The sequence below is a fragment of the Oncorhynchus kisutch genome, linkage group LG13, assembly GCF_002021735.2.
Source record: "Oncorhynchus kisutch isolate 150728-3 linkage group LG13, Okis_V2, whole genome shotgun sequence".
Lineage (NCBI taxonomy): Eukaryota > Metazoa > Chordata > Actinopteri > Salmoniformes > Salmonidae > Oncorhynchus > Oncorhynchus kisutch.
Window position 1 is genome coordinate 36,730,133 of NC_034186.2, and position 11,258 is coordinate 36,741,390.

The 11,258-nt window shown below is 41.4% G+C and overlaps 1 protein-coding gene across 1 annotated transcript; it reads right to left on the reverse strand.

Moving 5' to 3' along the window:
• Positions 1–1,196: 1,196 nt before the first annotated feature.
• Positions 1,197–5,272, reverse strand: LOC109902488 (complement factor D). The gene is made up of 5 exons (XM_020498872.2): positions 5,174–5,272; positions 4,740–4,902; positions 2,464–2,596; positions 1,711–1,965; positions 1,197–1,526 (listed from the first exon to the last, which is right to left on the reverse strand). The coding sequence occupies exons 1-5, from the start codon at positions 5,223–5,225 to the stop codon at positions 1,371–1,373; spliced, it is 759 nt and encodes a 252-aa protein (XP_020354461.1). The 5' UTR covers positions 5,226–5,272; the 3' UTR covers positions 1,197–1,370.
• Between the last annotated feature and the right edge of the window lie 5,986 nt (positions 5,273–11,258).

An 11,258-nucleotide genomic window follows, 5' to 3' on the forward strand; every position in this document is an offset into this window, starting at 1 on the left:
GTAGGGCACTGATCTCTGTGGTGTGTAGGGCACTGATCTCTGTGGTGTGTAGGGCACTGATCTCTGTGGTGTGTAGGGTACAGATCTCTGTGTTGTGTAGGGCACTGATCTCTGTGGTGTGTAGGGCACTGATCTCTGTGGTGTGTAGGGTACAGATCTCTGTGTTGTGTAGGGCACTGATCTCTGTGGTGTGTAGGGCACTGATCTCTGTGGTGTGTAGGGTACTGATCTCTGTGATGTGTAGGGTACTGATCTCTGTGGTGTGTAGGGTATAGATCTCTGTGATGTGTAAGGTACAGATCTCTGTGATGTATAGGGCACTGATCTCTGTGATGTATAAGGCACTGATATCTGTGGTGTGTAGGGCACTGATCTCTGTGGTGTGTAGGGTACTGATCTCTGTGATGTGTAGGGTACTGATCTCTGTGGTGTGTAGGGTACAGATCTCTGTGATGTGTAGGGTACTGATCTTTATTGTGTTCCCAGGCCCGTCTTCCACTGAAGTGAAGTCTGGTCCGATGACATACTGCTGTGGGGAAATCTCTCTGGGTGGGTTACACTATCAAAAGATGGAAAAATGCTGTCTTTTGTTGGATGAAGCACCATATGTGAGTGAGCAAAGAAACATTTTGAAATGCATGACTTGATGTTGTCTTTTGTAGGTAAGAGCCCATTCCCTAATGTTGTGGTGGACACCTGATTCTACAAGATTATCAAAGATGGGATGCCACATGTCTCATGACCAGACTTTGCCCTTCCAGAGATGTAAGTACATTATGCTTTGAGACTGGAAATTAAGTAGGAATGATGAATTAATCAATTACAGCAATCAATGACATAATCTGACAACCTGCAGTATCTGACGCTGACTTCTCCTCAGGTACACTATAATGGAGATGTGCTAGAACCTGGAGCCAATAGAGTGTCCAAACTTCAGTAATATTGGTCAGCTTATCCAGAGGCTACTGCTTGTCCAGCCAGACCAGGTGAGTGACCAAGGACCTAAATTAAGTAGAGAGTCTGTGTATCCTATTGTCATATTGTGTTGTTTTTACCTTACATCAAAACTTACCAAATTAACAAAATCAGTGGAGGTTGTTTTTAGTCTTTGAACACCAAGGAAAGAAATGATTGGACCAATGTTTTTTACTGAATTGTTTAGGGAACTCAAGTACTCCAAAGTGAGACACACAAGCTGAAATTAGTGCCGTTTAATAAGAATAGCAACAAGGGAACACGCAAACAGAGAAAAGTGTTATCTTTAGCACTTCAACAAAGACTTTGGGCAACCCCGCTCTAAATGAAATCCTAATAAGTCATATAGTGAGATTTTGTGTAAGCACACACTGGCGGCTTACGTGCCAAAAACCTTAAGGGTTTCTCGCTAACTCCCTCTGAATCCATCGGCTGTACGAAGTCACTCGTGTGTACACATCAGGGGTACCAGGGTTGGCACACATCTCCCCTGAGAAAGAGACGATGCCCGCTGACATCCCATTGCACACCAACGGACCTCCTGAATCCCCCTGCAGTAGCAAACAATGCATTTGAATTAATTCTCCTTTGTGATACAGAAAAACGGAGGAGTCATGTATCATAGTTTGTGCCTTGACCAAGAGAAACTCTAATCCAGTTATAGCCAATAATAGCCTGTCCTGACCAGGAAAAACTAATTGCAGAGAGTTATAGCCTGTTACGGTGCAGTCTTACATAGCAGAAGCCTTGGAAAGCTCTGGGGCCTGTTGCGCACACCGTGCGCCTGGAGATGTTGACGCCACTCCACCGGCGGCCACACTCTCTGGGTGATATGATGGTGGTGTTGACCTCCTGCAGCTTGTCTGGTGGGGTGCTGTTATCATCTATGTCCCCCCAGCCAGCCGTGGTGCACAGGCTTCCCTCAGCCATCGAACCATTCATCAGCGGGATCAGCTGCACTGCCCTGTTCAGGGTGGCCCTCCCTCTCAACTAAGAAAGATCACAGCGTAGCACACTCTATACAAAATCTGTATGTATTCATCTATGTTGTAAATATTCACTCATAGGCCAGTTTATTAGGTACACCACACCGTTCATGGTTCGCTCCTACAGACAGTGAGTCACGTGACCGTGTCGTTGTTCACCAAAATGGTTCGCTCCTACAGACAGTGAGTCACGTGACCGTGTCGTTGTTCACCAAAATGGTTCGCTCCTACAGACAGTGAGTCACGTGACCGTGTCGTTGTTCACCAAAATGGTTCGCTCCTACAGACAGTGAGTCACGTGGCCATGGCTTGCTATATAAAGCAGGCAGAAATGCATTGAGACATACAGTTACTGTTCGATTGAATGTTAGATTGGGCAAAACGAGTGACCTAAGTGACTGAATGTGGTATGATCGTCTGTATTTTTCATGAATTCTAAACCTACAATGAAGTTAGTATCACTATGGAGATTATTGTAGGCTATGTCCTGGTTATCACTCACCTTGAGAAGCATGATGTCATTCTCCAGGTTGTCCCCAAACCTGGGGTGTGGAATGTATTTAACTACTTTGAATTTTTGTTGTGAATTTTCATCCTCTGACAAGTCGTGAGCCCCAAGAACCACCCTGTAACGCCTGAAAATCAGTACATGAAAGAATTTACTTGTGTATTTACATTGACAGACTGGTGTAATAACATTGAAATACATGTTAGATTGATCCTACAGCATTGTTAGACTCAACAACCCTGAAGCAACTATCAGCAGACAAAAATGAGAAATTGGCACAAAATAAATATTAGACAATGTTAAAGCATTGGCTCAGAGAAAAGCACCAGGTATGGATGGCTTTCTATTAGAATTGTTCATAACACACTGAGACAATGTAGTGCCCCTATATAATCAAATTAAACACATGTCACTCAATTCAGTGCTTTCTAGTTCCATGTATCTAACAATTATCTCAGTTATATTAAAACCAGGAAAATCTGGAGTGTCCCTTGCATATTGATTACAGACCCATACATTTAATAAATTGTGACAATAATAACAAAAGTCATAAGAATGGCAAAAGTCTTACCAGACTTGATACATATTAATCAAACAAGGTTTATTAAAAATAAACACAAACATGTTTCGGTATACAATACGCTAAAAAACAAGATGTAGATTTATCAATAATGGCTGTTGATACCTGAAAAGGCTTTTGGCTGTCTTGAATGGCCATTTCTATGAAAAACTTTGGAAGCCTTTCAACTTTCCAGTTGAAATAATAAATGTCATAAATATATTATATAAATATCCTAAAGCTAAAATATACACAAATGATACATTATCTGATGATTTTGCTTTAGAAAGGGGCACAAGACAGGGATGGTTCCCAAAGTGTTAATATTTATTTTCAGTAATACCAATTACCCCCCCAAAGACATATTTAAAAAAAAAAGTGTACTCCGTCATAATTCACTTCATGGGAAAATAAACTCTAACTAAAAAGGAAAGTTTTACATCTTCCTAAGTCGGAGGGTGGTTTTAACCTTCCAGACTTTGAATTGTTTCAACTCTCTACCCAAGGCTTTTACTTGCGACATAATTAAATGCACTAAAGAGATGCAACTTCATAGTTAAGGACACTATAACAACATTGAAGAACATGAAACGGATTCTACAAGAACCAATATCACTCCCTAAAAACAATGGAGCAACCCGTGGATAGCTTTTCAGAATTCACCGATTAAATTGGCCCACATGGAAAACTAAAAGGTATAGAAACCGTAAATTATGTGGTAATAGGAAATACAATTATTTCCATGACAGAATTGAAAGCATTTGGGACTGACTAATGTAGACATTTTCAAATACATGCAGCTTAAAAGTTTTATATCACAAAATGTCCACCTGAAAGCGTTTGGACATCAGAGCAATGTTGAGGGAATCCTATTTGAGTCAGAAAAAGATACTTGTATGATAGATAAGCTGTACAAAACCTTGCAGAGAGCCTATTTAACTGGCAATCGCTTGGAAAAAATATGAACTATTGGAACCAAGACTTAAAAATAACTGATATTGGCACCAGATGGAGGGAGTGTTGGAACATAACGAACTAAAATTACAGTTAACAAAAATGTACTCTTAATCCAGTATAAACTAATGTAGAGAATGTATTATACAAGAGACAAAATTCACAAATTACAGCACAATGGCAGAGTCATGTCTTAATGACTCAATCATTATTGCCTTCTGGGAGTGCTATAAAGTCCAAAAGCTATGGGCGGAGTTAGAAAGCTGTCTGTCAGACGTTTTACAATGTAAATGTACTTTTAATCCGTCTATTGGCATATTTCAAGACATAGTATATCCTCGAGGGTGCGATGAGATACCCAATGGGTTGGACAGTATTATTTGTGTCACTTATATTGAATAAGCTATTACTTAAATACTGGACGTCAAATGATAACGTCAAGAGAATGGAAGAATCACATGCTTTATTTAAATATGAATCAAATCTGGCTACAGACAGAAACAACATAACATAATCTGAAGTCTTTTGAGGCAGAGTCTTGCAAGCGTTGGAAACAACATTGGGTGTGGATACAGTGGGTCAATCTGAGCAAGTGTGGTGTCATTCACGTTTGTTGAAATGTATGTCATTGTTAAGTTGTCTATTGTTTTTGTCTATGTATGCTTTTTGGTTATTGTAATAAAAAAAAGAAGTAAAATATAAAAATTAAAAAAACATTTAAATAAATGAGTTTGAGAGATTCTGAAAGACTTCTCACCCGTCACAGTGAGCAGCAGTGAGGACAAAATCTTCTCTCACCAGAACTCCTCCACAGGTATGTTGACCTCGGGACTGTAAGGAAGCCATGTATGGACGAGAGTTGCGAGCTGCCTCTCTTCCACCAACAATACCCACCTTTGGCACCTTGCGCCCTTCAGTGCCTTTGAACAGAAAGTAGAGAATACTTTTTATATAGCTGTTGTCTATAGCTTTGCATTGCTACTGTATCTGCACAGCTTACAACAAATGATTTGTCAGTATTCATTACTGCCATATATAATATGAACTGCCTTTAGAGCTGTATGCAGAAGCATTAACATTTGTCAAATATACTTTTCGTAACTGGTAATATACTTCAATATTAGTCTGCATGGTGTAGTCAGTTCGGTGCTAATGGAAGTTACTGTGTTATAGAATTTAAACATGCCTTACCATTCACGGCAATGATCAGCACTATGTGAAGAACCACTGAGCGGATTGCCATAGTGCATATGGACAAATGGCATGGTGCACCTCTCGGGTATATAAATGTGTGTGAGGGGGGGGGGGGGGGTTATGTCTCAATCTTTTGCTGTTTTCCAAAGTACGGGGTCTTTGTTTCCCCATTGCCACACACAGACTGTGTCCCAATATTACTCTGTGGCTGGTTTCAAGGGTTCCTTGATGGTGTATTCTGAGGAAAGATGGCTGTGATATTATGAAATCATGTCAGTTAAAGTTTATGTAATTTATTCATGCTTTCGAGATGGCGTAGCAGTTGGACATGTGTTTGTCTTGTCCCGTGTAAATAGTCGGTTTCTTTGTTTTTTTCTTATATATTTTAATCTCAGCTATGAACTGAATATACTTTCCTGCAACCCGCCTCACCCAATGTGGTACGGATCTGCTATTTTTATACTTTATAACTGGAACCCCCATCAGAAGATAGCCAGCCTACTAGCAACTAGCTAGTAGTCAGTTAGCCACTGCTAGCTAACTGACTACTGACTAGTCAGTTAGCCACTGCTAGTCAGTTAGCCACTGAGCTCGGACACCAGCCAGCTTCAGCTTGGTCAATACCTGCCAGTCTGCACAGTGCGATATCAACCCAGAGAATATCGGACTGCTTTTCTCTACCACAACACCGGATGGATTCCTGCCGCTAGCTCTGGACCATTACACCTGATCATTGCAGCTAGCTAGCTACAACTGAGTGGCTATGGCTGGCTAACGCCTCTGTCCCGAAGCAAGCACCAGTTAGCCTTGAGCTAGCCTCGAGCTAGGCCCATCTCCCGGCTAGCCAAAGAGGTATATGTTACAGGAATTAAATTCCTATATGTTTTAATAACCCAATTAATCTTAAACACTCTGTCAATTCCTAAGAATTTGTAAGACTCTTATTTGCATGGAATGGACAGAGACCAGTCTCAAAATCTATCAGCAGCGTTTATTCTCGAGAGTACTGAACATGATACAGTTTACCACAGATTATAAACTGAAAATGACATCATTAGTTTTCGTAACACCCCGTCTCATCAACCAGCAGTACAATGGCTGTATAGTTCTCAAGCCTTCCCACATCGTCTCTCCCTACTAAGACAATTTACGACGCAAGCCAAGGTCTGCCTGTGTAGATAAGCATTCTAGCCAGTCTGGCTATAAGTTCATTCATTTCTACCAAGGAACAGACAGTCATTGTTCTACTTCTTGATTATATTTACACACATTATATTCAGTACTAGAGTTAAAAGAAAATTCATACATTTATACAGTAACATAATAGTATTCTGATTAGTCAGTCCTGATTGAAATGTATACATAATTAGTCATTATTGATAAAAAAAATCCCTTAACAGTATACCAGCTAAATCTTGGGCTACAATACCCCTTGGCCTGGACCCTTTATTTCCGACACGCAGCCCCGTCGATTCATCACAACTGGTCTGCCGACGTAATTGTCCAAGGTGGTTTCAACAGGCTTTTCCGTTGCGATGTCGCCGAAGACCCATCTGCTAGCCCCGTCCACTAGCTTTCTGAATCGTCGTGTCTCCCTCTCGCCTAGCATAGTAGCGACTACCGAATGGCTCCCTGACTCACCTATTGCTGCTCATTGGACCCTATGATCACTTGGCTACACATGCCTCTCCCTAATATCAATATGCCTTGTCTACTGCTGTTTCGGTTAGTTATTATTGTTTTATTTCACTGTAGAGCCCCCAACCCCCCCCCCCCCCCAGCCCCCAACATGCCTTAGCTCTTTTGTCCCACCCCCCACACATGCGGAGACCTCACCTGGCTTAACTGGTGCCTCCAGAGACACAACTTCTCTCATTGTCACTCAATGCCTAGGTTTACCTCCACTGTACTCACATCCTAGCATACCCTTGTCTGTACATTATGCCCTGAATCTATTCTACCACGCCCAGAAATCTGTTCCTTTTATTCTCTGTTCCCAACGCACTAGACGACCAGTTCTTATAGCTTTTAGCCGTACCCTTATCCTACTCCTCCTCTGTTCCTCTGGTGATGTAGAGGTTAACCCAGACAATGTAGCCCCCAGCACTACACCTATTCCCCAGGTGCTCTCATTTGTTGACTTCTGTAACCGTAAAAGACTTGGTTTCATGCATGTTAACATCAGAAGCCTCCTCCCTAAGTTTGTTTTATTCACTGCTTTAGCACACTCCGCCAACCCTGATGTCCTAGCCGTGTCTGTATCCTGGCTTAGGAAGGCCACCAAAAATTCTGAATTTTCCATCCCCAACTACAACATTTTCCGACAAGATAGAACTGCTAAGGGGGGTGGATTTGCAATCTACTGCAGAGTTCTGTCATACTATCCAGGTCTGTGCCCAAACAGTTCAAGCTTCTACTTTTAAAAATCCACCTTTCCAGAAATAAGTCTCTCACCGTTGCTGCTTGTTATAGACCCCCCTCAGTCCCCAGCTGTGCCCTGGACACCATATGTGAATTGATTGCCCCACATCTATCTTAAGAGTTCGTACTGTTAGGTGACCTAAACTGGGATATGCTTAACACCCTGGCCATCCTACAATCTAAGCTAGATGCCCTCAATCTCACACAAATTATCAAGGAACCTACCAGGTACAACGCTAAATCCGTAAGCATGGGCACCCTCATAGAAATCATCCTGACCAACTTTCCCTCTAAATACACCCCTGTTGTCTTCAACCAGGATCTCAGCGATCACTGCCTCATTGCCTGCGTCCATAATGGGTCCGTGGTCAAACGACCACCCCTCATCACTGTCAAACGCTCTGTAAAACACTTCAGCGAGCAGGCCTTTCTAATCGACCTGGCCCAGGTATCCTGGAAGGATATTGACCTCATCCCGTCAGTAGAGGATGCCTGGTAGCTCTTTAAAAGTGCTTTCCTCACCATCTTAAATAAGCATGCCCCATTCAAAAAATGTAGAACTAAGAACAGATATAGCCCTTGGTTCACCCCAGACTTGACTGCCCTTGACCAGCACAAAAACATCCTGTTCACCAACTACTTCTCAGATAGAGTTCAGTGTGTCAAATCGGAGGGCCTGTTGTCCAGACCTCTGGCAGTCTCTATGAGGGTGCCACAGGGTTCAATTCTCAGGTTGACTCTTTTCTCTGTATATATCAATGATGTCGCTCTAGCTGCTGGTGATTCTCTGTTACACTTCTACGCAGACGACACCATTCGGTATACTTCTGGCCCTTCTTTGGACACTGTGTTAACAAACCTCCAAACGAGCTTCAATGCCATACTACACTCCTTCCGTGGCCTCCAACTGCTCTTAAATGCAAGTAAAACTAAATGCATGCTCTTCAACCAATTGCTGCCCGCACCCGCCCGCCCGACTAGCATCACTACTCTGGACGGTTCTGACTTAGAATATGTGGACAACTACAAATACCTAGGTGTCTGATTAGACTGTAAACTCTCCTTCCAGACTCACATTAAGCATCTCCAATCCAAATACTTATATCTCCCTCTCTAACTTTAAGCATCAGCTGTCAGAGTATCTTACCGATCACTGTACCTGTACACAGCCAATCTGTAAAAAGCACACCCAACTACCTCATCCCCATATTGTATTTTTTTTGTTGCTCTTTTGCACCCCAGTATCTCTACTTTCACATCAAAATTGTAATTATTGTAAATTGTCATTATTTCGCCACTATGGCCTATTTATTGCCTTACGTCCCTAATCTTACTACATTTGCACACACTGTATTTTGTGTTATTGACTGTACGTTTGTTTATTCCATGTGTAACTCTGTGTTGTTGTTTGTGTCCCACTGCTTTGCTTTATCTTGGCCAGGTCGCAATTGGAAATGAGTACTTGTTCTCAACTGGCCTACCTGGTTAAATAAAGGTGAAATATATATATATATATTTTTTTTAAATGATACTCAAACATGCAGAAGCATTATTTTAGAAAGCAAATTGCAAAGGCTACATGTTGTGGTATTGCTGCGGGCACTTGTGCAATGAGAAGGTACCACTTGCCGTTGTTGGCATTGTTGGGACATTGTGGTGTTTACCAGGATTTTCTTATGTAATCCTTTCCCAGCATTCACTGATTTGAATAGCCTGCAAAACTGTTTAGGTACAACAAACATGACATTCTATCTGATGTGTGTGCAATTCTTTATATTGATCACAAGAGACACTTCACTCTGATCTGTTAGGCACACATTTATTTCCCTTAGACGACAGTACATACATGGTAATTGGTATGCATTTAACATAGACAATAAAGATAGACACCCAATGTAAGAAAAACATCAGGAGTACGAGTAGGTATTAATATAAAAATAATTGGACTGCAATCAAAACTAGCATATTAGCACGTTCATTTTGCAGGATAAATCCTAACATGTTTTCTTGTTGATTACCTTCTTTATCCAGAGTAAGAACTTGGAAATATGACTATAGACATTGGGTATGTACAGAGAGTCACAGTTTCATTGAACACCAAAGGACCACTAGAATCCCCCTGTGGGAGAGAGGATGATCACCTTATAGGTTACATACCAGTCAAAATTGTCCCATTTCGGTGCATGTATGATGTAGGTTACACATGTATGAACATCACATTGTCTTCCTACAATTTTCAAAGTCAATATTAAATTTCTTTGGAGTTAAACATCACTGGCAAGCCGTTCTTGGTCAGGTATTCACCTGTACAGATGACCTTGGGAGGAAGTTTACGCCACTCCTTCTGGCAGGCATTCAGGACAATGGTAGTCATGTCCACCACTTGAAGGTCATCAACAAGGCACTTGGTGTTGGGTTTGATGACTTGGTCCTATAATTTTCCCTGTTTTCATAGCTTTATTTGATTTAGCCTTCTTAGACAGCTTGAAACACATGTAGGCCAAAACGTGGGAATCTGTAGTATTAGCAATTACTGATGAATGCATATGACCTATTAGGATGTACACTTAGTAATAGTGTAAATAATAATATAAAGACAAATTCTATTGATACAAATATGTCACTATAGGCCTACCTTCAGAATCATGATGTCATTACCAGTGTCAACATCTTCATAGTTGGTTGCATTTGTTTTCCACATTGTATCTGACAGAGATGGTACTGCAGGGTATTCTTCTGTGCTTTTTTTCCCATTGATGAGATAGTAAAAGTGGCCACAATGAACGGTAAGGTAATAGACATTTGTTCAGATCTCATTGATGCCCATCAAGTTCAGGAGAGAGAATTACCCAGATAGGTCAGGGGTACAGTAAGTAGTTTGTTTGTGGTGTGCATCGTGCTTGGAGGGCTTGTCAGGAATACCTGATTCACCCTTGGCCCCTTTGTATACACAAGATGGTCGATCTGAGGACAGCTGTGGTTTCACTTCTATGATGTTTCCATCGATCCTTGTATGGTTTTCCTGTAAAGCCAAGGTACGTGTTTTCTGCATTTACCATAACTCTGTTGGCCCTTCTGCATATGAATAGGTGGAGGGTTATCATGGGGACCTTATATGTGACACACTGATTGTTGCCAATCCTCCTTGTTGTCGTGTTGATGACCTTATACTGTTTGTATATGATTGGCTGGTGTTAATTTAGAGTGTATGAATACTCATAGTTGCATGCAGTGCTGCATTTACCTCATATAGGTCAACTCAGCTTCCTCTCCCTCATGCAAGAGCTGTGTCTTCTCCTGGTTGATGCTCTCCTGTGTTACCATGCCAACTATGAACAACCTTTGGTTTACAAAGGCTGACGACATTCTTGATGCTTTGAAAGACACAGTGACAGTCATAAGACCTTGCCACTCTCTGTGGTCCTGCACTAGAGGAAGAGGGGGCATATCTTCTTACAATGACAAACTAGTTGAGATAGGCCTGCACAGCGCACCTATTCATAACATGTAAACTACGAAAGGGCCATACCTTTCTAGTCACTGTAGAAACAGTAAATCACATTTTAAAATGTCATGTTAGTTTAAGAGGAAGTTGTGTTTTGCTCATTGAAATGTAACCTTTTTTTGGTGCATCTGTACTTTACTATTTATATTTTTGACA